Source organism: Centrocercus urophasianus, unplaced genomic scaffold (genome assembly GCF_019232065.1).
Source record: "Centrocercus urophasianus isolate 14NV4802_14NV808 unplaced genomic scaffold, USGS_Curo_1.0 seq_9, whole genome shotgun sequence".
NCBI classification, from domain to species: domain Eukaryota; kingdom Metazoa; phylum Chordata; class Aves; order Galliformes; family Phasianidae; genus Centrocercus; species Centrocercus urophasianus.
In genome coordinates, this window is record NW_024885532.1 from 37,623,347 (window position 1) to 37,650,489 (window position 27,143).

The 27,143-nt window shown below is 36.9% G+C and overlaps 1 protein-coding gene across 1 annotated transcript in view; it reads left to right on the forward strand.

Moving 5' to 3' along the window:
* Positions 1-27,143, forward strand: part of PGR (progesterone receptor) — a 38,923-nt gene that overhangs the window by 1,889 nt on the left and 9,891 nt on the right. Inside the window, exons 2-6 of the mRNA XM_042839170.1 lie at positions 534-685; positions 13,375-13,491; positions 22,205-22,507; positions 23,860-24,004; positions 26,799-26,929. Of these exons, the coding sequence (XP_042695104.1) occupies positions 534-685; positions 13,375-13,491; positions 22,205-22,507; positions 23,860-24,004; positions 26,799-26,929 (848 nt within the window). The remainder of the gene's footprint in view (positions 1-533; positions 686-13,374; positions 13,492-22,204; positions 22,508-23,859; positions 24,005-26,798; positions 26,930-27,143) is intronic.

Consider the following 27,143-nt stretch of genomic DNA (forward strand, 5'->3'; position numbering starts at 1 on the left):
CTTTTCACTTTTGGCTTTTCACTTTTGGCTTTTCACTTTTGGCTTTTCACTTGTCACTTGCCATAATCTGCTCACTGAATTGCCTGCTGATCAAAAGCTGCAGCTTTTGCAGAAGTGCCATGCTGGTTATTGAGGACTTTTCTAATCGAGATAAAACTTTGTGATTTCCCATGTGGAGGAAGTTTTGAAATGCAGTTGATTTCTAATTGGTTCCATCTCTATGCCATGCTGTGTTGAGGAAAAGATAAGTCAGTATGACTTTGCTAGGAGGACTTGCTGAGCTGAAGAAGATGGAACATTTTGACAGTGTCTCAAATTGAACCTTTTTATCAAAACCATTTTCAATGAGTAGACACTACTACAAATGTGCCTTTTATCCTGGTGTAAAGAGAAGCTTAAGCAGAAAGGCAATGCTGCTTTTTTTTCCCTTGATTTTCTATAGAGGAAGTTTTTATTGTAGAACTGATTAATTTGGGTAAGTTGCTAACTGTTGCAAATCTGGATGTTTCATTTCTCTTCTTTTTCTTTTCAAGGCCAGATACAGAAACCAGCCAAAGCTCCCAATACAGCTTTGAATCACTACCCCAGAAGATTTGTCTCATCTGTGGCGACGAGGCTTCTGGTTGCCACTACGGAGTACTCACCTGTGGGAGCTGTAAAGTCTTCTTTAAAAGGGCAATGGAAGGTACTATATCATACCATTGTTCCTAATTATGTTAAATAGTTCTTTCTAGGTCTGCGGATAATGTATCCTTTACTTACTGATAATCTTTGAAAGCATGATTACTGTCATTTTTTGGCAAGTCTATTTAAGTATTACAGTGAATACTAACTAAATTCTTTCATCATTAACTTCACTGGTATTCTTTTTTTTACTTTCTTTGTTGGCTGTTTGTTGTTAATATAAATATTAGGAGATCACGGGGTTGGTGGAAATGTTTTAAGTTTGTTTTCTTTGAATATTTATGAAAAATCTGTATTTGCAGGATGTTACTGATTGATAAAGACATACAGAGAAGGTCAGTACAGTTAGACCAACAAAAAACTTGGCTTTTACCTAGCCTCTTCATACCTACCTTTTTTTTTTTTCAAAAAAAAAAAAAAAAAAGTCTTTTCCAAAGTCTGATCCTATGGTGAAGAAATATGTTGGGTTTTTTGTTTGTTTGTTTGTTTCAGTAGAAAATTAGAATAATGGGCAACAACCTCGGAAAGCTGAACTATGACAACAGAAACAACAGAGGTTGTATATAAAACAGAAGTTTTATTGGAAGAATGACAAGTGAACATGAGCTAGATGAACAAATGGGATTACTTGGTTTATGCACTAGTTGCAGTCTGCAGGGAGTTGTTTATAATGATGGAGTCCTTTCATGAAGCGCAGAATATAATTATTAGCATTGAAATAATCTCATTCATAGATCGATCTCAATTTCATTTACACTTGAAGCGCTTCTTCACTTCTTTCTAGTCAGAAATAAAGGTGACAAATTACTCCTCTTTAAAAAGAATATTATAATTTTAAATACAAGTGAAAATGGTGCTTGAAATTCACAGAGTCAAAGTAATAAATTCATTTGAGACATTTTCCTTACAGAATGTCTCCTTCCCCTTCATTTTTTGGCGCAGGAATGGTTGATGCACCTTTAAAAAATTTAATACTCCTACCCATGTTTCTTTAAGAATTATTTGTGCGAATAACATATTTGACTTTTTGAGTGCAAATTTATCATCAGCCCTGTTTTTATATACTTTCCATAAGGTACACAATAAGAAATTAAAAAAAAAAAAAAAAAACTAAAGACTCCAAATAGATTACTTGGGCTACCTGCTGGATTTTCTGTATTTAGATTTCTCTTTCATATCATTGCACAGTTGTCCAGTGCATACATGACAAGGGATGTAATGCAGTATTACTGGGTTAGTCACAAAATGCCTATTTTCTATTTGAATTGATTAGGTAATCTCAGATATGTTGGCTATTTCAAATCTAATAGCAAATGTATTATTTTTTTTCCCTAACAAAACCCACTACTCATACACCATTCATTTTACTTACCCCTAGTGTGTAAGAAGTGCAGTATTAAATAAATACTTCCTTTGGGATGGAACTGACCATCACGTTATCCAGAAAACTCCATTTTCCATATCTAACCTTTTTGAATTAACTATTTGAAGTTGTGCAGGTGAATCTAGGAAAGTTTCTATGCTGAGTGTGATTTAATTTGAGTAGAGCTAATGGATATCTGTATATTGTGACAGTAGTCCAGAATTGTATGTGGATAACTAAGATGAAATTATAGATTTAAATTCTTCTAGAATGTTGGCAATAAATTCTTACATATTTATACGATTTAGCAAAGCTTTTGTTATTTGGGTTCCTGACTTGCTCTATGTGCCTATATGCATAAATAAAATGATGGTCTCAGTATGGTAAGTATATTTTGTTTGAAACAGAATCCCAAGCAGTAAACCCAAACTGCAAGGCTTTTAGTGAAGGTGAGGGGGATGCAGAAGAACAGATAGGGAAAAAAGGTAGTGCTGGAGGTGGGGAAAAGAAAATGCAGATAGGGAATAAATATACCAGTATTTTAGGAAGTATTTCTCTGCATTCAGAGGTAGTCTGAATGGTTGGTTTTGGTTGGTTGCCTGCAAGAGTTGATTTATGTACCCATTGATTCAATTGTACAAGTTGCAAAGGTTTTTAAAAATACTCAAAGTTCTCTTTTGGTTATCAAGAAAATAATAGAAGTTACTTTTATTTATACTTAGAGAAGAAAACTGAAAGCACAAACCTGAACTCAATAAGTTGATGTGGTAGTATCGTTTGCTTTTGTGAGCTGAGGGTGACGGGTAGTTTGAAGTTGTCAATCAAAGAATATTCAGAGTTAACATTTAAAATGCTTTAAAGAATTACTGTATGTGCAAATTAATTTGCTCTTGGTGTCAGGCATTTTTTAAGTGCTACCAGTTTATCAAACTTATGGTCACAAAAACAATTGTTATAAAATTGCCAGCGGAGCTTATAGGAAAATGAAGTTTAGGAAGTGAGTTCTTCCTCATTTTTCTTTAAATTGACAAATGGTCTTTAATATCTTATAGAGATATCTTCACATAAAACCGTGTAAAGCTGTTAATTTTTGCTTTATATTTGTAAAAGCATTTGCCTTCCTTTGCCTTTTTTCACGGTGACAAGTGGTTGTGGGAATCAGAAGTGTTTGAGGCCAACATGAATACATGGCATTGCAGCAGATGAGTTAGGAATTAACTCTTGGTTTGTTTGAATGTCTGGGACCCTACTACAACTGGTTATATGGCAGATATGTCTGGTTTTAATATGTGCTTCAAGTTCAGGATGAGAGCACTGTACGAGTAGCAGTGTTAGGGACTGTGCTCAGCAGCAGCAGCAGCAGCAGCTAAGACTTGACTGGTGAGAAACAGACTTCTCTCTGAGACCTAAATTTGGCAAATTCTGCTGGATAAAAAGTACTTTCCATCAGAGTTTTCACTGTCTCTGCATAAGGGTAGAGGAGGGTGATGAGTTGAGGATGAGCTACATCTACGCTGTGAAGACTGACTGTTGTTTTGTGCAGCCTTTCTGATAAGGTTTATCTGACTTGTGCTGTGTACAAGCAGCTTATGATGGAAGTGTGATTCACTACATACGTACTGAAATACTGTGCATCAGGAATGTTGCTACAGTTGTGTTTTTTCATAGCTTAAAAAAACAGAACAGTGTGCCAAACATTGATTAAAATGACCCAGGGCCCGTTACAAAACCCTCTTTCTGAACAGTGAAGTGCTGTACTGTACAGACCTTTTCATCTATGAAATAAAGGTATCAACTATAAAAAGTTCCCATTCTCTTAATACTTCAGTGTTTTCCATTTGTTAATCTCACTTTCCAGGGTCTGTGGATTGGGATTTGGTGCAGTGTGTGCTGTATATCTGGCAGCTGCAACACTGCATGTAGCAGAGAAGGCATGCATGCTTCATGTTGAGAAATACAAATGTTTTTCAGTTAATTTCTGTAATATTACTAAACATTTTCATTTTGTATGTGACCAAAATATGATAGCACACAGTAAATTTATTTTCAAATTCAAACATTTGAAATAATCTCCATGAAGGTCATAAAGATCAACTAGAAAATTTCATTTGTGAGAGAAAAGAATTTGCCTTCTGAAAAGGGAAATAAGATCTGTGCTGATATGTAACTGTATCTTCATCGTGTACAAATATACATTGCTCAGTTGTTTGGCAGACAGTAATTTGCTGATCTGCATGCTGCACAGTGGTGTGTGCTAGGATCGTGTTTGTTCTGGTGCTAAGTGATGCTGGACTGCTTGCAGTTCTCATTATGCCTTCGTACTGCTTTCCTGATAGGGACTACATAGAATGCCATCAGCTGCAGAAATGTCAATTAGCCAAATTTTGGGCTTAACTTCATGTAGTGTGTTTAGAAGCAGTATTGAATATTGCATCTTTTCAGGTGGAATGGAAGTTCTTTCAGATAGTGTAAAACCACTTTCGGTACGGAGCACCAGCACCAGACTGCTCTGTACTACTGAGGTTGCTTTGTTCTAACTTTAGATCTGCACAAAAGGAGTAACCTGAGTTACTCATCTGAAGTTCATTGTATAGTGAATGGAGAGAAGTGGGAACTTCTAGGAAGTAATTCACTGACTTATTTCAGATATCTACTGATGATGAAAATGGCAGTGCTCTCGCTAACTGCTCTCTGTACTGAGCATAAAAGCAGTGTCAGGTGATGATGTGAGCAGTCTGCTCTTGGTGTTATGAATCTCACCCACACCACAAAGGTAGCTAATACCTTTTCAGACTACATAATAAATGTGACAGTTATTTAAAGTAATCATCGGGCAGTGTGATCTCGTGGGTGGCAGCTCTGCCCAGGGCAGGGAGGTTGTAACTTTATGATCTTCAGGGTCCTTTCCAACCTGAGCCATTCTGTGGTTCTATTTCTAGTCAAACTACTAGTTACTAAAAAGCATTTAAGTTTGACAGTGTCCATCTCCTCATTCGATGCACCTGTTCCACAAAACTGGTGATTACTGGTAAGGAGCGGTTCTTTATGGGCTACCAAAGGAAAGACTTAAACAAGTATCCTTTGTATGTTAGTCTGCCATGTGCACAGTGATACGTGGTTGCACTTCAGAATGTTCTTTTTATAACTGGTTGCAAATCCTGTGTTCTGACAAGTGGCTGTTGCTTAATATCATTAATGTTATCATCCTTAACATCCTTTAACGTTTGAGTGTGTTTCAGCAACCTGTGATCTGCTGCAGTTAAAATATAGGACTTACATGCTACACTGAGACAGGAGAACATTATTCTTCTTATATAGTTACATAATCTTCCATTATCTGCAGAGGCAATATTTTATGTGAGAATTGCTGTAACAGGCTGAAGGCATTTACAGTGTGGATGTATGTATTTGAGTTAATCACTGTGGGCATCCTTTGAAGAGACACTATTAAGAAACCCAAATTTAGACACCTACTCAAGTTTAAAATAAATTCTGAAGTACCTGCTTTCCCTCTAATGCCCAAGAATGGAGTGTATGTTCCTTATTCTGCTGAGTGTCCACACTTGAGAATCTAGTCAGCTAAATGAAGCCCTTCTTCAAGATTTTCAAGCAGTTTGTTGTTCTTTGGATATTTTGATCAGGGGGCAGCAGTATCTGTTTATTTATTTATTTATTTATTTAAATACATCTTTTTTCTGTTTTTCTGCCTTTGTTACTCTTATGAGTGACCCTTTATTACTCTTACGAGTGACCCTTATCCCACAGGTTCAAATGTAGGACAAGTCAAAGAATAAGAGGAAGATATATATTGAAGACGTCATCAAGGCAATATGCTGTAATATTGTCACTGATATAGATGTTAGGGTGACTGAAATGCAGATATGTAGGTTGTTCTGAAAGTAATGCCTCCTATTTATTTACATGGAAACTACAACAGGTACAAAGACCACGATAATACTACTTGTTAGAAAAAAATTTCAACTACAAAATGCTATTTTTCAACATAGTCACAAGCACTAGCTATGCACAAAAGCTAGCTATTAACAAAAGCCTGCATTCTGAATTCTGTGCTTGTAAAAGTCTGTGCCAGTGGAGCTGTGACCACTGCTGAAACACCCCACCCAGCACCTCACTGTGCTCACATTCACTGTTTGGTCTCCATAAACAATGTGAATGGGTGCCATTTTTTCCATATGGCAGAATTCAGTTCCACACCTTTTCTTCACATGCACTTCTGTGTCAGACACTATTTTGTCACGCCACCCCTCTGCTGCCATCTATCACACATCTACAAAATGTAATGGAATATGGCAGGAAGGTTCAACATCTACTTCCATACACTGACATCTGCCTCTGATGTTGTGGGCCAATACCATTAAAAAGAAGGCATTACATTTGGAGCAGCTCTCATATGCTTCTTATGTTGGTAGAAGACTACCGCAGTCTGGGATCAGAAGTAAAAACGGTACTGTGATGATGCATATGTTTGAAACAGTTGGAGTGCTTTTAAAGTAGATTGTATGTTCAAATCCCATGATCTGTGTTTTATAAGAAATATGCTCCTCACTGACTATAAGCTGTTAATTTTATCATTTTACATATTTCTACCAGTAATATACTTCACTCAAAAATGGTGATCATGGAACATTGCCATAAAACAAACTGGAGATGCTGACTTGTGGAAGCCAGCTTGATTTTCTGAAAGATATTGGCTATGCAGAATTCTTACAGCTATCAGTTTTTGTAGTTAGGCAGAAAGTCTTTATGTCTTTCAGGATGTTACCTGAAAAAAAAAGCAGATAAAATCAATGTGAAAGAGTAATCCTGATTTTGCAGTTCGTAATGGTTAATACAATGGGCATTTTTCTTTTTCTTTTTTTTTTTTTTTTTTGTCCAGTTGCTGATGGTGGAATAGATGGGGAAATCAAAAAGATTTTTAAAAGGGTTATAACTTCCAACTATCTAGAAGTGAATGAAAATGGGGTAATTATGCTTAATTGTTCTGTTTTGGAGATAAAAACAATGTGTTGCTGTCCAGAGAAGTAGCTTTGGAAGGAAGAAGACAGTGGCATTGCAGTGTTCACAACAGAAGGCAGGATAATTTTCAGATCAGGATAAAGCATAAGAAAGGGGTCAGTCAAGGATGGTAAGATACTGCAAGTGTTTTGTTCAAGAGAAGAAAAGCAAGGATAGTTTTGAAAATGCAGCTTCCCTTTTAAGAAGCATGTTTTATTCACTTAGCAAATAAAATTTGACAGATATTTAAACAACAGACAACAGACTGGGCGTATATGAGAAGTTTGATCTGTCAATCTGCTCAGCAAATAAGGTATAATGTAAGGTTTGACTTAGGAATGAGCATTTTATGATTTTGCTTTCTTTTTGAAACAAAATACTTTAATTCAGCCTGTTTTTTCATCACATGAAGTGAAGGCAGAGCAGTGAAGGACTAACTTCACAAAGGAACTGCTGGTACCTGCTATGCTCACAAACCCCATCACTGAGTGCGTAGAAGTGGTAAGGCAGTTGCACAGGGTGTAAAACTGTGTCTGTCATCTTTGGTCCCTTGAGGGAGTCAAACACACTTTTCTGTCCTTGCAACACTGACCTCAAGGCTGTTGGATTACTTGGACTGCAGTCACTGTTCACTATTTATATCTTTTACTATATCGATGCAAGGAGAAGAAAAGTTTCCAGAATGGAATATGCTCCCATGTTACTCTTCTATCCACTCTTTGCCCTCTTTGATCCACTGAATCCTAAGTCCTTTGCTGTGAGGCAGATACGCTTCAATAGCAAGTCTTTAATAATACTTTATAGTCCTTATAGAGTAGCTGATTATTTGTGTGAGTGCATCTGTGCTGAACTGCAGCCAGCCTACACAGAAGCTGTACACTTGTTTGCAAACTCTCATTTCTTCCTGTCTGCAAATAAAAGTGCTTTGTAGAGCTCTAGACCGGACACCTGCTTAAGATTTGGGAAAAGTTAATTTTGATTCTAGTGGTCAAAGAGGGGAATTTAATGGAAGTCCCCCAGCTAAGCACTAAGCTTTTTGTAGATGATATTTGGTAAGGTCAGTGAGAGATGTGGTTTGTTCTTAAGTAGTTAGAGACTAAGTCTCACTTTAGTCTCATCTTGTAGAGAAAATGTTAGTGCAGTGGAGGAGTTGGTATTAAATAATAAATAAGTATTATTTGAGGTGCTTGAAATCTTGAAGATTGCAGTGGTGTACAGGGACACATGAGGGACAATTCTCAATATGACTAACTGTAGTACAGATTCTTGGTTCTGTGAGATGCATGCTCATGAACACACACAGTGAAAGGCAAGCTCAGCACACATTTGCTGTTTTGCAGATAGGAACAGTGTAAAAGTGGTGGTTTCAGATAAGATCAAAGGTCAGACAAGTTGCATTTCCTATTTCTGAAGAGGAACAAGCTGCACTTTTTGCCCGGTTATGGGAAACACTGATAGAGTCAGTCCAAATCCACAGTAATCCTTATCTGTTATATTAGCTTCACTTTCAGGAGTCAAAAGTATGCTCAAAAACTTCATCTGGGCCATGGTGTTCAGTACACATTTGTGTAACTGCTTTCCATTTTGTTTTGAAACCACGGGAACCACTGAAGGTGGGTTAGTGAACAACTAATTCCTTTGTATTTTAAATCTACTATCTTAATTGTTTTTTGGATTTTTTTTTAATAGTCCTTATGATATGAAAAATATTTTAAGAGGTAAAGAGCATATTGAGAGAAAATTATGGAGCAGAACCTGGCTTTCAGGAAGGTAGAAGTTAATGCTGGAAAGTGTCAATAAAATCATTCACGAAGAGATACGGTATCTATTTACTGTTTTTAGATATTAGATATTTTACATATTTAATCTGTTTTAATATTTAATCAAAAGATTTCTGAAACACTGTCATGTGTGTTGTGAATAGTGGTTGTTCAATGGTGGTATGGGCTGATTCTGTGAGACAGTGTTGCATGGTAAGAGTGGTACAGGGAGACAGAATCAGCTGTGGGAGAGAAGATTTGAGAAAATGCTTTTGTTTGTAGGCAGTAGGAAATGAGAGTTCTCAAACAAGGGTGTTGCTTCTGTGCAGACTGGCAGCAGCTCAGCACAGATGTACTCACACAAATAGCTGGCTGCCTGCGTGTGGTTCTCCCTGTGCAGATACATTTTCCATATTTTGCATATCTGCAAAATTTCAGCAACTCCAATAGTGCACTCAAATGACTTTAAGTGACTTAAGGTGTCAGTCAGCTAAGTGAATCGTGTAGTTTTTAAAGACACTGTACATGTACACAGCACAGAATTTCTCTGTGTTATTAGTGCAGATTTACAGTTGTAGTTCCCTGTTTCCATTAGGACTTCCACATTTACTCACATAAGTGAACACAGATGGGGGTTAAGAAGAGTGCTATCCTATGACAGCCTGGAGTACATAAGTAACAGGTGTTTTCTTTCCATGTTTTCTTCACACCTAAGTTACAAGCTGAAGCTTTGAGAGGTTGAGAGAAAACTATAATGTGCATTTTTAAGGACAGGTGAAAAATAAACACATTTTGGAAACTACACTGGGAAAAAACTTCCTAGGAAAAGGTGGTTGCCAGAAGGCTTTTAGGTTCATATTGTAGTATGAGATACAAATTTAAATCTTTACTTTCTGACCTGGGCTCTAGTGATTACACTGCTGTCTTGGTATGTGTTTTTCCTTCCCAGTTAAAATGGCATGAAAGATACTGAGTGACAAGCTGCCAGTTGAGCAGGAATTTTGTCTTTACTGGGATCTTTGGATACTTTATCAGTACGTGTGTTTAATATCACTGCAATACCCATATATTAAAGTGAATCAATTAATACATGGGCGATCCTAAAAAGCATAATTTGGAATTTAATCAAATATCTTTGTGTTTTCCCTTTCCTACCCAATCAGTCCTTCAGATGGTTGTCTGTACTTAAATAGTAATATTGAGCAAGTAGTAGTTTCTCAGAACCCAGCTCTGGACAGCAGTAGAAAAACAGACACAGTTTCAGATGTGATTGTTTATTCAGATTTTTCTATCTGTGAAATCCAACCAGATGACTGAGATAACTAAAAAAGCCCTAACAGCTGAAACTATACAAAATACTAGTTGAACATCATATGTGTTCCAAATCAGAATCAGTGGAATGCACATAAAGATGGGAGCTACTGAGGGAGAGGTTGGATAGCAGTGAGCAGAATGGAAAATCATGTGAAATATAATTCAAACTCAGGATGCGGTTGTGGCTTCTTTATAGCCTGCAAATGAGGAAGTGGTTGACAAGTGTTAAAACTCATGATTTTATCTCTGTAATCTCACAAGGGGGTTTAGTGGGCAGGGTGTTGGCTTTTTCCTTTGTTCTTTTTTTAACACTGGTTTCTTCTTAATGGGAGAAATAAAACAGGTAAACATATAAGAAAGACTGTGTCACTGGTCTTTAGTAGATTGCAAATACAATGTATTAAATGGGAATGAAATAGTACTTATTTTTGAACAGCTAAGCAAATTCTTATTTCACAGTATGCACTGGACAGAGGGATTTTTTAATCCTTTCTAATCTTAAACTCAAAGGTGGAGTGCTATGTTCAGTAGAACGTAGAAACACTCGAGCAGTTTTCATAATTATAATTCATTTGCAGTTTGTTCTGCAGAATTGAAAGCATTTGTTCTGTTCTGGATTTATAATAAGCAGTTGATGAGTTGTTATGTAGTGTTAAAGTAGCTCCTGCATTTTCAGCTGAAGAGGAAGTTGGATCTGTTGATAAACCCTACATTATGATGAGGTTTATAAGAGCTGTAGTGAACCTTAAATGTGCGTAACAGTGAATTTTAGGTTTTTCAATGTCTTGCACTCTTTAGCAATATTAAATTTAAATGTGCATGAGTATAAATCATGCTATTAACTTCTGTTGCCATTGCTGCTTCCACCTGAGCTTTTTAGCCTCTTTTGGCAGTGAGAGCACACCCTTGGGGTGCTGAGGGTGCATAGCACGTACTGGTAGCAAGAGCATTTCTACATACAGATATCATTTTAGAACATGTGAACACTTTGAGTGTTTGCAGAGTAATGTTTCATGATATTACAGTAGCTTTGGTAGATCAGCTTTTTTGTGTCAGTATGAGAAGAAAAGTAAAACTTGCATGCCTGTGTCATCGTGAGCCGCTCATAGGCATTCAATGGAAAGACATAATCTATTTTTGGTCTTGGATGTGGACTCAGACCGTGCATAAATTCAAAAAATTCCCAAACAAGGATGCCCAGAAGAGAAGCCAAACAAAACTACAAAACACTCACAGACATAACTTAAACCTTATATTTAAGCATTCCTTTGGGAATTAACTGTTCATTAAAGCATCAGAATGCAATAATGCAAAGATAATCTCACGCTCCATAGATTTTATGTTAAGTAACAGAGGCTTAAAGCTGTTGTTGCTTTTCAGAAGACTGAGTGGTTTTGTAGCTAATGAAGGTGAAGTAAGATGAGGGAAAGGCTGTGAATAAATCTCAAGGAAGATGTGTTCAAAATAAGTGTTTTGTTCATGGTCTGCTGTCAAAAGCAAGACAGATGTGTATTCATTTGGTTGATTTTGGTAGTGTTTCCTGTAAGAAGGAATCCAGGATTAGAAGTAATGGGAGAAATTAAATGAGAACACCTTGTGATTTAAAGCATTAATAAATACATTTAAAATGCCAGGCAGTGTGTGAGACAATTGCTTCTATTTACCTGTTGTTTTCTAAAGCAAAAGAAACTGTTACAAAAATGGATTTCAAGCAATAAGGCTTCTTTCATTAAGCCCATTCTAGTTGTTGTTAAAAGTCAAGCAAGGTAAGAAGGAAATTAATTGTTGTAAAGATGTTGCCACAGAAGCCATCTCATTCTGTTTCACATGGTTTAGCACCACGTCTTGTCTTCTTGTTAGGACAGAGTTGTGTTCATCTCCTGATTTTTTCGTCTGAGGAATTCATTTTCTTTTTGTCTCTCTCCCATTTAGAAAACTTACTGGTGAACAGTTTCTTACTTTACTGTGTGCAGATAAAGGGTGGAATATGGTAATAACGAAAGCAGTAACAGCAGCTGAGCAGAATAATCACCTCAGATTTGTTTGCTGCTGGGGACATCAGATGGCTGACTCAGAATAGTACCTATCTACAAATAAGTACAAATCTAAAAGTTGTGCTGTTGTACTCTTTTGTATTTGGAAGTCCACTCTACAGTATGCCACAGAGAAGCATCCCTGATGTTGGTACATCCTGTAGTTTATCTGTATCTTTTTGATTTATTTTATTACTCCTGAAAGAAAAATATTTTTTTATGCTTCAGTGTTAGAAACAGAAAATATGAAAATGAATGGAGGGTGATGTGCAAAAACAGGAAGAATCTTAAAGTTAAGCCTTACAGGATAAATTCTTAATGAGAGGATTGGTTTGATTTCTTATTACAGCTTTGTTTACTCATGCGAAACGAAATTGAATCACAGAGGTCATCAATGTTATACAAAAGCATAAAAATATATTTTTTAAATTCTCTACAAGAGAAATTTGAAAGTATTGGAAGCTTGTTGTGAGAAAAATATGTTAGTGTATCAGCTGGATTTCATGGTTTGCTAATAAAATGGCTGCTCTGCTAGAAGACAGTTTATTTTAAAACATTCCATTTTGACATACAAATGACAGCGTCTTCCTAACTAAGTGTTTCAGAACAGGACAATAAAAGAGATGCCTTTCTTGAAAGCTAAACTAAACCAAAAATTTACAGCCTTCTCTTTGCTCTTATTGGCTCTGTTCAACTGGTTTGTCAGCAGGTCTCGTGCAGATGAGATTCTCCAGCAGAGACAGTTAACTCTGCTTTTTTATAGTATTGTGTAATGCTCAAATTCTTTATTCAATCTGTAGGAAATTTCCTATAAATCCCAGACAATGTAAGTACTTTACTGTAAGGAGGAATAATGTAAAACAAACAAACAAAAGTCTGACAGAAACAAATCTGTCATCTTTATTGATTTGCACGAGAAATATTGATAGTTTCCTATTTTAAGTGGTTTGTACAGTCTGCTAATTATGTTGGATTTATGTAGATGGGAATGCCAGTCTTAAACCAAAGGAATTATTATATTTAGATAGTTTCAGGTGATTATTTAAAAGCTAATGTGAAATGAATGGGTCCTTTGATGGGTCAGGTCACTTTTTCTTTTTTTTTTTTTTTTTTTTTTGAATCCTTAGTTATTTTGGAATGTTTTTACAGAGAAATAATTTTGTCATGCAAAAAACATTGTATTAATCTTGTTTTTCTCTTACAGGGCAGCACAACTATTTATGTGCTGGAAGAAATGACTGCATAGTTGATAAAATTCGTAGGAAGAATTGTCCAGCGTGTCGCTTGAGGAAGTGCTGTCAAGCTGGAATGGTCCTGGGAGGTGAGCTGCTTTCCACATCTCACTTGGAGTAATAGGCAGTCAAGAAACTTCACTCTCTTGAGTTTAATCTCGATTTGATGCTGTAAAGGAAGGAACCACATCAAAATGGTATTCTTGGAAGGATTACCTGATGTTCAAAATAATTTTAATTCTTTCCTTGTAATTTTTCTTTAATGAAAGTCTGGAAATGTTGGAGCAAAAATAACTTTCTGTATGAACTGGTGATGTATACTTACATTCATTTTCTTGAAACAGGAGGAATTGTATTTTTTGTGTTTATTTATTAATAGTCCTGAATCATTTGATAAGAAAAGCAAACAGATCAACACAAAATCTGCTGTAGGGAACCTGCTTTGGCAGGGGGTTGGACTTGATGATCTCTGGAGGTCCCTTCCAACCCCTACAATTCTGTGATTCTGTGATCAGAGATCAGTACTCTCTCTGCTTTTCTGCTGAGCTCATCATTGCTTTGTATAGAATTCAACAGTTTTTTTTTATCCTTCTTTTCCACTGGAGGGGCTTAAGCAGTGATTGTAGCAACGCAATAGACTTGTGCATACTAGGTACTGGGAATTCCTGTCTTCATATTATGTCTTGCTGTAACAGATTTGTTTTTTAACATAACATTAATCTGTGTTGAGTCCTCTGTCTTCAGGAGCACAGGGAGTAAATGGTACAAGGTCATGTAGTTACTTGACAAGTTTTGCTATACTAATATGCAGGAATAATATGTTTTTTTTTGTTTTTGTTTTGTTTTTTGTTTTTTTTGTATTTTACATGAGAACTTAAGCTGTGTGATGTTTTGCACCAGCGTAGGGCTTGAAGAAATGTATGGCTGAAGATGTATGGCAAGGAGGAATATATTTTCAAATGGAATTTGTGGAGAGAAAAAAAAAAAAAGGCAAAAAAAAGTATTTTTCTAGTGTGTTTTAGCAAATTAAATGTTTCTCTTTCTACATTTCTGTATTGTTTTTCCCCTTGAAAGAAGAACTGGCATTATATACAGTTGGTAATTTCATTATTTTGTTGTGTGTGTGTCCATTCATAAATTAAAATGAGTATGTATTTTCAGGCTGACAGTTTGATTGCACAGCTGTATGCTTTCAGCTTCTGTAATATTCTTTGGCTGCTCCAGCACTCTGCACACATGGCCATTGTGTCATTCTTACATTTTATGCTTTTATCAGTGAAGTAAATCAGTATTCCCCATCATAGGCCAGCTGTTACTGCCTCTCTGGGCTTCAGCCTTCTTAAGAGACAGTGCTGCAGCTGCAGGGAGCAGTTCATGTGATGTGAGGAGGGAGAGGCAGTGCTGCAGGCTGGGCTCTGTTCTGTGACATGCCCCTGAGCTTCTTTGAGTCCTGTTCTCCAAACTGTGTCCCTCTCATCTCATAGCGTTGGAGATACAGAGAATAATGATGGTCATTAGCCTTCCCCCCCCTTGCTGCACATTGTTTGGCCTCCTCTTGGTGAAAAAAAACAGCACTGCCAAGCATATTGGTGACATTAGACTGGGGAAGGAGGACAGAATGAGAACATGTGATGGACATCAACTAGACAGTAGCTCAGCACCTCAATGCCACTCTCTCATTGCCCTTTCTCAGAAGGGCAGATGAAGAAAATTTGATGGGGAAAAAACGCTCTTGGGTTGAGATAAGGACAGGGAGATTGCTCACCAGTGACTGTCATGGACAAAACAGACTCAGCTCAGGGAGATTAATTTCATTTTTTGTCTGTGGCTAACTGCCCAGGGCAGTGAGAATTAAAAGCAAACTACGAACACCTTCCCACCCTCTCCTATTTCTTCCTTCTGACCAGTGCAGAGGAATGAGGAATGGGGGCTGCAATCAGCTCATAACTCTACATCTCTGCCACTCCTCCATGTTCATTCTCTGCCCCTTTCCACATGGCTTCCTCTCAAAACAATTCTGTTTGGCTTTCCCAAACACTGCAGCTCTCCTAGCACTGCTCCAACACAGCTCCTTCCCATAGGTCCCACCCACAGGCATTGTTCCAGCACAGCCCCATGGCAGCAGCTCCCCCTGCCCTCCTACCCCACCGTAGGCTCCTCTCCATGGGCTGCACCTCCCACCTGGGCTGCTCCTGCAGGGGTATCTGTGAGCTGTGCCTCCTTCAGCCATCATCCACTGCTGCACGTGGAAATGTGCTCTGTTCTCCGCCTGTGGGCTGCAGGGGGACAAGCCTCTCCTTCATGGGCCTCTCCTGGGCTGCAGGGAACTGCTGCTTTGTGCCTGGAGCACATCCTGCCCTCCTCCTGCACTGACCTTGGGGGTGCAGGGCTGCTTCTCTCCCACCTCTCAACCCTCTCTCCCAGCTTTCTGTCCCTTCAGTCCACTCTCTCAGAGGCACACCTGGCATTGCTCACAGCTCAGCTCTGCCCAGTGGTGGGTCCCTGTGCTCACAGAGCCACCCCTGCAGTCTTACCACATCTGAATCCTTTCTACACATAACTACACATATCCTTTGGATCCTTCTTAGGGAATGGTGTTATTTTAGATCTGGGGGAGGAATCTCATAAAATCCTGAATTAGAAGGAACCCGTAAGGATCACCAAGTCCAACCCCTAGCTTCTTCATACAGGACCATCTTAAACAAGAACATCCAAATGTTTTTTGAGCTCTGGCAGTTTGAGGCTGTGTTTGAGGCTGCCCTGGGCAGCCTGTTGTATGCCCACCATCCTCTGGTGAGGAATATTTTTCTAATACCCAACCATCCCAGGATGCAACAAACATACGTTTTGCTCTGTTTGTAGGTTCCTAAAGTGTAAGAAAGCTGGACTATTTTGCTAGCAATACTGTGAAATAGTATGTCTTCATTAATGTGTTCTTGTATGAGGATTTTATATCCTCATATTTGAAAACACAATCTGATAGTAAAGGCACTCCATCGTGTATTGGGAGAATATAAACTTCCTTCTTCTCTCTGAATGACTGTTTTTTCCAATCTATTACTAGGAAGGTGGAAATAGTTTCTTTGTAGTTGGTGCTAGGCAGCTCTACCTAACCAGTTTGTGCTGATGTTTAGTCCTTTTCTAAACATACCTAACCAGTGCTGTCTTTCATTGATTGTGGAGGCTGTTCCAGTCCAGTTCTTGGAGGAGCACGTGATCTCTGCCTACATATTCCTGCCTGCTCCAGTGATGTGGTAGCAAGCGGGAAGAAGGGAACAGTGATGCAATGGAATAAAGAAAATATCAAGTGGAGCCATGACTGTGGCATCTCTATTTTTTTTCTCAGCTGGTTCAGATTGAGTGTAGTGTGTCATGTGCTCTTGGTGAATAGGTCTGGGGAGAGTAGGAAGCTAATTACACAGATTGAAGTGGAGCAATTAATGCTAAAGAGGACAGAAAAGACAAATATAGAAAAAAAAATAAAATGAAAACTGCATAGATCTTATATTGCAAATGAGGATTTAAAATCCAAATTTAAAAAATGCCCTCTATATTACTATTGGTCTTACTACTCTCATATATCTTAGTTTTGCTCTTTACCATTTTTTGCTGCACACATCTTGCAGTGTTCATCACAGCATGACTCTGCTTATTTGGATAATTATCCTCAGGGAGTAAGTGTCCACAGGCAAATTCGCAGTCCATAGGGAAAATTGTATACTTGGATACCTCGTGAACTATTTTTTGGAATTGTTCAATACTTCAAATCTTTTCCTGTGTTTACAGCCTGTAAGAATGTTGCACATTCTGTGATTTCGGTCTTTTAGACAGAACTTCCATAGATACACTTATTTTCTTTTGCTTATATGTGATTTCTTAATTCTAGCCTTCAGTAACTGAGCAAGGACCTTCTATAATATTTAATATTACTTTTAATATTTTTACATAATATTTAATACTTTAATTTAATATTTAATATTTTAATATTTTAATTTAATAATAAAATTTAATTTAATATTCTATAGTATTTAATTTTAATTTAATTTTAAAGGTGAAGAAGACTATAAGATTTTACAGAATGTTAAGTATAGATTCCAAATACGTGAAATTAATTTTACTGTTGGGAATGCTCTTGTCTTCTACTGAATGTTACTGAATGGCAACCATATAGATAGATGAAAAGTGTATTACATTGACAGCAGCTCCATTTTCTGCCCCTACCTCACAGCAGTTAAATCGGTCTGCACTGTTTTCAAAAGAAATTCTAGTCAGTGCATTACCTAGTAGCAAGAAATAGCTTTAGCAACTGTAATTTCTTGATGTATACAAAGAAAATATTAATGAAAGCATTTGTTTCATAATGCCCTAATTTCTCTTCTCTGTGGGAATGTTAATTTAAGTTCTATTGTTTCAGCACTGCATGTGTTAATCCATCTCCTTTCTAGTCTTCTACCTAATAGGGTAGCAGGAGGCTTTGTCAGATCCTGGAGTAAATGAACACTCAACTTTTTTTCCTATCAGTGGATTTGTGATTTTCCCAGGCTGACTGTCATTGATTCCTGGTTCTGCTCTACTGCTAAATCATCACACTATTCATTGTTTCAGTCAGTTTTCAGTGCTCATTGCAATGATTGGATGCAGACAAATCTTAATTAATTTTCCAGGTAATGGAAGTGGTAGTGTCAGCGGGCTTATTAAAATCAAGATGTATGACTTCTGCTTTTCTGCTTTGTTCCTTTATTTTGTATACACCCTCTTAGGGTGTACACAGTTTGTTCTGCTACACAAAACGTAAGAGCAGAGTGACCTTAAAGTCAGAGCCACAGTGTTCTGTCAAGAGTAATAAGTCATTGACATGTTTCACCTGATTAGAGTGATTGCAGGGTGTGAGGAAGGACAGTGAGGTGTTTGACTTTCACTAGAAATTGATCCATTTTAATACAAAATTTCCACTGTTAATAATGATGGATTGGCTGTTTTATTCTGTGTACCTAGTTAGAAGAATATTAAAAAACAGAATTATGGTATGTGTAATGGAGAAAATCACAGTATATTTGATGCTAAGATGATGTAGGTTTTATTGTTTTTATTACTTTGTCTTCTGAGTACACATACTACTCAAATACTGTATCACTTGCTCTTTGTAGTAAATCAGGGAACTGTGAGTACCAGGAAGCTGCTTGAGTGGCTGGCCATCCAATTTAAAACAAATTAGTGAAAATGACAGAAAGAACAGATGTTCTGTATAAATGTGCACAGAATGGTCTTACACTAACACAAATAGTTGCCAGGTTGGATTAGTAGTCTTTACACATTATAGGGCATAGTAGAGACATTTGCTTAACTTAAAGCAGGAAATTATTTCAATGTTTTTGTAAGCTACAATTGAAAAAACAATACTACTTTCAAATCTTTGTTGTTCTCCCTATGTCCTTAAGAGTGAAAATCTGTGATGGTTTCCTTGCAATAGATAGGAAAGTTTATTGTGACTTACCTATAGGTAACAAGTGGATTTGGTGTACTGCTAGCTCTTAAGCAGCATAATTAGACCTAAACGCATACATAAGTCTGCAAGACAGTGCAACATTAATTCTGATCCATTTAATCACTTGGAAACATGGGTACTTATTAACTACTCACATTTCCACATGGTAAGTGCTCTGTTTCTTTTTTTACTTGTTCTCTGAACTGTAAAAATATCTGAAATCATTATTTCACTTGAAATCATTATTTATGAACTACCAAATGCATTGTTCCCTCTCTGCTTTCCTTCATGCCTAAACAATAGTTAATGGGAAATTCCCAGCATGTTTAGGACTATATAAGTATTTTCTATGGTAGAAATTGGTCCAAGTGTCTATTAGTCTGTGTTTTGTTTTCTCTTTTGGTGCTTTTGTTTTCTTTTGTTTTGTTTTATTTTGCCCAGATGTAAGATAATTTGTAAGTTGGTGTTGGGTTGTTTACTAAGGACTCACTGATCAGGAATATTTGTATCCTTATTACAAGTGATAAAATAAGCATAAGATTGGCACAGAACTTGATACAGAGCTAACTGACCTCACAGTTAAGTTAGTGGGAGTACAAACTGTGACTTCATTGGATAATGACTGCTGTTGAAGAGCCCATCCTTCACATTTATACGGTTAATAACATGTGAAGTGTGACCAGGAGGGCGAGGGAGGTGTCTCTGCCCCTCTACTCAGCTCTTGTGAGACCTCACCTGGAGTATTGTGCCCAGTTCTGGAGCCTTCGACACAAGAAGGACATGGGGCTGTTGGAGTAGGTCCAGAGGAGGGCCACAATGAAATCAGAGGGCTGGAGCACCTGGAGAGTTGGGGCTCTTCAGCCTGGAGAAGAGAAGGCTCCACAGGGACCTTAGGAAAAAGGGGCCTACAGGAAAGCTGGGGAGGGACTTCTATTAAGGGCATGTAGCAATAGGACAAGGCTGGGTGGGGCTTTAAGGAACATTGGCACTGGATGACCTTAAAGGTCCCTTCCAACCCAAACGATTCCATGATTCTATGGTTCTGTTTCTTGAAATTTTGTTTAGCATACTCTCTTTGGATTTTAAATAGTGTTCTAATTAAAATGGAAGTTTTGCACTTTTGTGTACACCTTTCTTTTCTGTTTGTAAAATGTGTAAGTATTCATATTCGTGATAGGAAAATAAAAAAACTTCTACTTTTTAAAGCAAATTTGAGCTTTTTAGTTGCAATCATCTACTCATTCCTGTCTGGTTCAAAAACAAGAGGATTGATTCTTCCTTCAGCTATGCCAGTATACATCAAGAGTTACTAAAGACATGGAATTTTTTCTGTATTAAGTATTTAGAAAGAACAGAAGGAATCTTTCCATGTTTGATGTATTAATCTTCTTTGATGTTACACTATGACATTAATGTACTAATGAATGTTTTAAAAAGGTCAGTGCAAGTCTCTGGAGTATCCATCTTAGATATTCCAAAATGGAGATACAGGATTTTGGTAAATTTTGTTATCTTCTATTATGTGGGAGCAAATAAAGAAAAGGGAATGGGTTTGTTCCTACATAAATCCATTTTTATTGAAACCTTCCATTTTTGCATGTAGTTGGGAGACAGAAAGTTTCCAAGGAGAAAGGCAATGGATGAGACACACTGCTTGTGTCTCTAGGTGCCTCCAATGCCCTGCTGAGAAAGGATTCATAGCACATGCTGAAATTAAGGTGTGCTCCCTTACTCCAGTATCCTGGAGTCTCTTTGGTGCATAGGTTGCATTCTGACAGTGCAGCAGTACTATCAACTAAAACAAAAAGAGGGCAGTAACAGAGATTTTTCTGTCACATTTATTTAGTGTGTGTTATTTCCCATGTCAAATATTTCACTTATAAATAAAAATACTGTTTTTTCAAAAGATAATGTGATATGCATTATGTCAGCCAAATGCATACACAGTGCTACGCTTCTACTACTCTTCTCATTTACTTTTAGTGTTATTTGTGTTTTGCCTTTTTACAATACAATTTCTCAATGATTCAGTGATATGATAGGCAGGGATTTTCTTTTCCACCACTGAAATTTGCTGCATGTCTTTTCTGCTTTTTACAGTACAATATGCAGCACCTCAACAAGTAAAAATATCGACTTCTGGTTTGTTTGATATATATTTTTTTTTAACAGAGCATTCTCCTTCCTTATTGTTTTCTTTAAGAGTGAAACTTGTGAGCCTCTTAATTTTCTTGAGAGAATGACTTAGTATATGTTTGCTGTCACCCTGCATCTCTCTCATTGTTCTACTGACATCTATATCAATATAAGTACCAGCTTCTTTATTATGATATACATTTTTTACTAAGGAAAACTTGTTTAACAGCACTGAGGAGTTTAACGATCTAACAGCAAGTTTTACCTTTGATGATCTGTTCAAAGCAAACACATTCCATGTAGCCGTAAATATGACTTTTTCTTGAAACCTGTAGTTTGTTACTGAGTGTTGCTGTTTTCGAGCCCTTGAAGGTTTGGTTTTTGGTGTCCATGTGGTGTACCTCCAGCCCTGAAACAATTTGGAAGAGTTGCTACCTAGAGCTCTGTATCTTTACAAAGCCATAACAGGTGTAGTCTCTGTCTTTATTTTGGGAAAGCATCTCAAGTTTTGTTTTGTTCTGTTTTTCTGATTATTTTTTTTTTACAAACCACTCTAGAAAGTGAAGAGTTTTCAGAGGGTTAGCAAGGTTTTACAGTATATGTTGACCTTTCAGTCATTCCTGGATTCTGTTTTCATTCTTGTGAACAGCAGGAAAATATTACATGAAAGATTACCAAAATGAAATTTATCTACTAGACTGAAATGCCTTCCTGGAATTGAAGCAAAGGAATTTTTCTGTGTGATAATTACTTACTTGCATTTCTGTTTCTGAATATTAGTGAGAAAAAAACAAAAACAAAAACAAAAACAGTGTCCTTAATTAACACTGAATAGCAACCGAACTGTAGAGCCAGCTGGCTGGGCTGTCGGATGGAACAGTGGGAAGTGAACCAGAGAAAACTTTATGAGGTTACAGTAACCTAGAATTCATGCAATAATTTTAGTGGGTGGGTTCCATTCATCTCACAGTGCAGAGAGGAGGTTTTGGAGAGATAAACTCTTAAGAATTTTCCGAGATTATTTCTTAATTACATAAATAGTAAAAAAATCAACTTAGAAGACTATTCTATTTGTTGTAGATGAAAAGTGTAATCTAATTCTACTGGAAGATATTGATGTTTCTGCTTCAAGTTTTTTAACAGATCTGCAATTTTTTTTTTTTTTTTTTTTTTTTTTCCAGGTCGAAAATTTAAAAAGCTTAACAAAATTAAGGTTGTGAGGACATTAGATGTTGCACTCCAGCAGCCAGCAGCCCTTCAGGATGAAAGCCAGTCTCTATCGCAAAGGCTGTCCTTTTCTCCAAATCAAGAAATACAGTTTGTTCCCCCAGTGATAAGTGTTTTGCGAGGCATTGAGCCTGAAGTTGTCTATGCTGGTTATGACAATACAAAACCTGAAACACCAAGTTCCTTGCTGACCAGTCTAAATCATCTTTGTGAGAGGCAACTTCTTTGTGTAGTCAAGTGGTCAAAATTGCTACCAGGTAATAGCAGTTCTTGTTGTAGTGAATTCTTGTTAAGCAAATATGTCATAAGCCAAGCAGTCAAAAGAGAAGATCACTTGCTTATTGTCTGCATGTTACTTAATTCTTAAGAAACTGTTAAAGGATTAAGTTTCCACTTCATCAGATGATGTATGCACTAATCAAATGCATTTTAATGGGAAGCCCTTTGTAAATTAAAGTTTGTTTATACTTATTTAAAAAACAAAAAACAAAACAAAAAAAAAAAACAACCCCAAACAATAGAGGTCCAGAGTGTTTCTATTCTTGATCATTATAGCAGCCTTTCCATCCTAACTCTTCTGACTCTACTATTCATACTTTGAGTTTATATATTTTTTTTTCTTTTCTGCATGTTCTTCATTCTTATTCTTGTTGAAAAGAATTTTGAAAGAAACAGAGAAAAACTACAATACTAATAGCTAAACAGCTCACAAATACTCTATGAATGAGAAGCAACTGAATTTCTGAGGAACTAAGAAATAGAAAAGAAAAGGTCGTGATTATATATCTGTGTTCTCTGTATGATAATAGAAGCCAGGTCCTGGGATCTATAAAAATCAGAATATTAATTTGGAGGCCTAGAAATGTGCTTTAATTTGGGCTCAACTGACACTTCTGTCCTGCAGTACAGTGTCAGACCTCATCAGTCAGTTGAACTGGGATTGTTCAGTCTGGAGAAGAGGCCCAGGGGATACCGTATAGCTCTCTACAACTGCTTGGAAGGAGGTTGTAATGAGCTGTGGCCAGCCTCTTCTCCCAAGAAACTAATGATAAGATGAAAGGGAATGGCCGTAAGTTGTGCCAGAGGAGTTTCAGGTTGGATGTTAGTAAAAATTTCTTCACAGAAAGAATGATGAGATGTTGGAACAGGCTGCCCAAGGAAGTGCTGGAGTCACTGTCCCTAAAAGTGTTCAGGGGAAGGGTAGATATGGCAAATGGATGGGGATAGGTTGATTGTTGGACTAGATGATCCTAGAGGTCTTTTCCAAACTTTATGATTCTATGCTTTTGTGGTATTTAATCTCATTAAGTGAGAAGAAAACAAACCTTTTTTTGCTGGGTAATTTTCTGTCGGCTTTATGAGCTGAACCAGTTCACTGAGGATAGGATGAATGCCAGAGCTTGCTTGAAGAAGGTACCAGGACCAGCTAATGAGCAACAGTTTTTGGTAACAGGAAGCTGTTAAATCATCTCTGATACTTAGATGCAATCCTTAAAATTATCCAAGAGCAGAAGTTATAGACACACGCACAGCTGATGTTCTCTGGGTTTAAATGCAATAAAGGTGTTCATAGGTGAATGTTTATTGTGTTATTTAATTTCATTTCCAGGATTTCGGAATTTACACATTGATGATCAGATAACTCTCATCCAGTATTCCTGGATGAGTCTAATGGTTTTTGCAATGGGATGGAGATCATACAAACATGTCAGTGGTCAGATGTTGTATTTTGCACCAGATCTGATTCTGAATGAGTAAGTAGACACTACTCATGCACAATATGAATGTTATTTTGAATTTCTTCGTGTTGATGGAACGTGATTTCACTGAAACCAAGTTTTCATTCATTATTTGTTCTGTTTCAAAATTAACAGCGAAGTCCACTGAGGACATAAAATTCAGTAACATTGGGAAGGATTGTATGGGAATCCCAAATATTTTATTGATGAGGCCAAACAAAATAAGTTCAAATATTATTTTAATTATCTAACAGAAAAGAATTAGAATTATGTTGTCAGAAGATTTACATGAATTCAAATGCGTAACACAGAAGTTCACCTTCATTAAATGAAACTAAACGGGATTTTCTTTGGTCATCGGTGATTGGATGGGTTTTTGTGAGATGGTGGATTAAATTCTTTCATCTCCCATGTGTGTTAATTGTGCTGTACAAATGGAAGCGCTTTGCAGGGATAAGACTCAGGGAGCTTCAAATTCTGTTGGGTCCCCTAGTGTACTCTGGGATGTATCTCATGGTTATATTCAGAAATCCACAGTAATGGCTTTAGGCAGTAGTGGTATGCCTTGGTGTTTTACCCTGCGTGTGCTCCAATGCATGCCATATGAAGAAGACTTTAAATACTTTCTTCCAGAGGAGTGTTGGGATTTGTGAGCCCTGCTTATAATTCCTTGTAGACAGCTTCCTGTTTGTAGCTTAAGACCATTTATATTGAGCAAGAGGTGGACTGACCGCATGCAATTCTCGTGGCTGTAGAACATCTCGTCAGATCAGTGTCAGAAAAAATTATAAGAGCTAAACATGAGGAGTAACGTACACTAAATCAAAGCTGCCACTATTTACTGGGAAAAAAACAAAAACAAAAACAAAAAAACTTTTAGACCAGTGAAAGGTAACTGCTGAACACCAGCAGAAATGGCAACCCTCCCTGCTTCCTGCCCTGGTCATGCATGCCTAAAATTTTACTTAAGCAGGATCAAACACTATTTGGCTGCATGGTAAAACAGATAAGGAAATGACATGTTTGAAAAATACACTAGGATAAAACCTAACTTGCCAATTAAGCTGATCCCTGATCTGACTCACCATGTGGGCTGGAAGGCACTAATGCCAGAAGAGTAGGAGTGCACACCTAGAGGTGGGAAGAGATCATGGAAATTCCATCTACTATGGCAGCACACACATAGATTGTTTTGAAATAACCATGAAACCACAGTCCAAAGATTGTTTTGAAGACAATTTGTTATGTACTGAACTTGTCTGAAAATGAACTGTAATGCTCTTTGAGAGTGACTTGCTCAGTAGCATAATTTCAGAGAGTAAGCAGTATTGGATTGACAGTGGTTTCATGGACTTGTATTAAAATACTACAAGACTTTACTGTTGCACCTTGTGGTGTCTGAAAATATGCTTATGAGCAGCATCTAATGCACCTTGAAAGCTATTGCTTCTCTAAGATGCTGTTTATGAATAAGGATTATCAGAAAGGCCAGGCTGAATGGGGCTGTGAGCAGCCTGGCCTAGTGGGAGGTGTCCCTGCCTGTAGGGGGGGGGGTGGAACTGTACAAGCTTAAAGGTGCCTTCCAACCCAAACCATTCTATGATTCTATGAAAGGAATAGAAAGGGAGAATTAAAGTGGATATGGAAATAAATCTAGCCAGTTCTTGCAGATCAAAATTTCATGTTTGAGTCATTGAAGAGCTGGTACAAGACTTTGGATATAGAACAAAACTGAAAACATTTCATTTAAAATAACGAAAACACTTTAAATACCATAAGAAAAAACCCTTGGTGCATTGAGAAAAGTCTTTTATTAACGGAAAATATCTTCTGTTTGGAACACTATCTGTAGTTAGTTTGGAATGCTAGACTGAGCTCAGAGTTACAATTCCCATTGTAACAAGTGATAAAACTCCATTGGTCTCATGGGGAGCAAAATTTTATTGGCTTGTAATTGTTGTACCTCAGGGTACAGCTTTGTAAAATAACTCCACATTACTGCATCTTCCAGTGAATGTAGGACAAACTCAGTTTAGTTTACAAACTTTATAATGATATTGTTTTTATCATTTCATCATCAGTTAAGAACTGCCTTTCTAATAAATAAATGCAATAAAATAAATTCACTACACCAAAATCTCAAAGAGAAAAGTAAGATCAGAGTACTGCAAAAGACTAGATAATTTTTGTATTTCCTTATGAAATGTCCTATTTACTGCTGCAGGAGTCAGGTAAGGCTGTAGTAATGTCTACTTTCACTTAAAATATTTTTAAAATATGCTTGCATTTAATACTTCAACTGTTTCCGTAGTGCTACAAAATAATTCAGTTGCACTTAGCAGAAGAATTTTGTACAAGCAACAAAGAATTTTGATGTACATTAATTAGAAACATCTTTGCAAAACCTATGAACAAGTTTTTATCAGCTTTCAGCCTCTAGTTTTATGCTTTGTTTTCAAAGAACTTAAAAAGTTATCAACTTCTAAACAAAAGCACTTCATCGTAAATATTAGCTTATTATAAATTAATAAAAAAACTTTATTTTTGGTGATAAGCATTCATATGTGATAGTCTACAAGTTCTTTTCTAACCAGAAGTAACAGATTAAACATTGAAAATAACAACTTGTTACTTACAATTAAAAAACTAGTAAAGAAATTGTTCATTTGTTTTTCTTAATTTCAACACTGTTAATTACGCTGCTCAAGGCACTTCCTTGAAACAATTAGTAATTAAGCTGCTCCTCTTCTTTATTTTCCTGTTTTGTTTTTTTTTTTTTATTTCTTTTTTTGCCTTTTCTGGGTGTAAGACAGAGGATGAAAGAATCGTCGTTCTATTCGCTGTGTCTCTCCATGTGGCAGCTCCCACAGGAGTTTGTCAGACTCCAAGTTAGTCAAGAAGAGTTTCTATGTATGAAAGCACTGCTGCTTCTCAATACAAGTAAGCTCTTTTGTTTCTAACATATCACTGGTAAAATCTTTGTTTTGACCGATGCTGTTTAACTTGATAATTGCTGAGCTTTCTGGCTTAGCAAATGGAAAACTTCTTCAGGAGGAAAATGTTAGCATATCAAGACCTAAAAATATGTTTGCAGTGTCTGTAGGGAACAAATAATCTGTTTCATCATTGTGTTTGTTTTGTATAAAGGCACTGG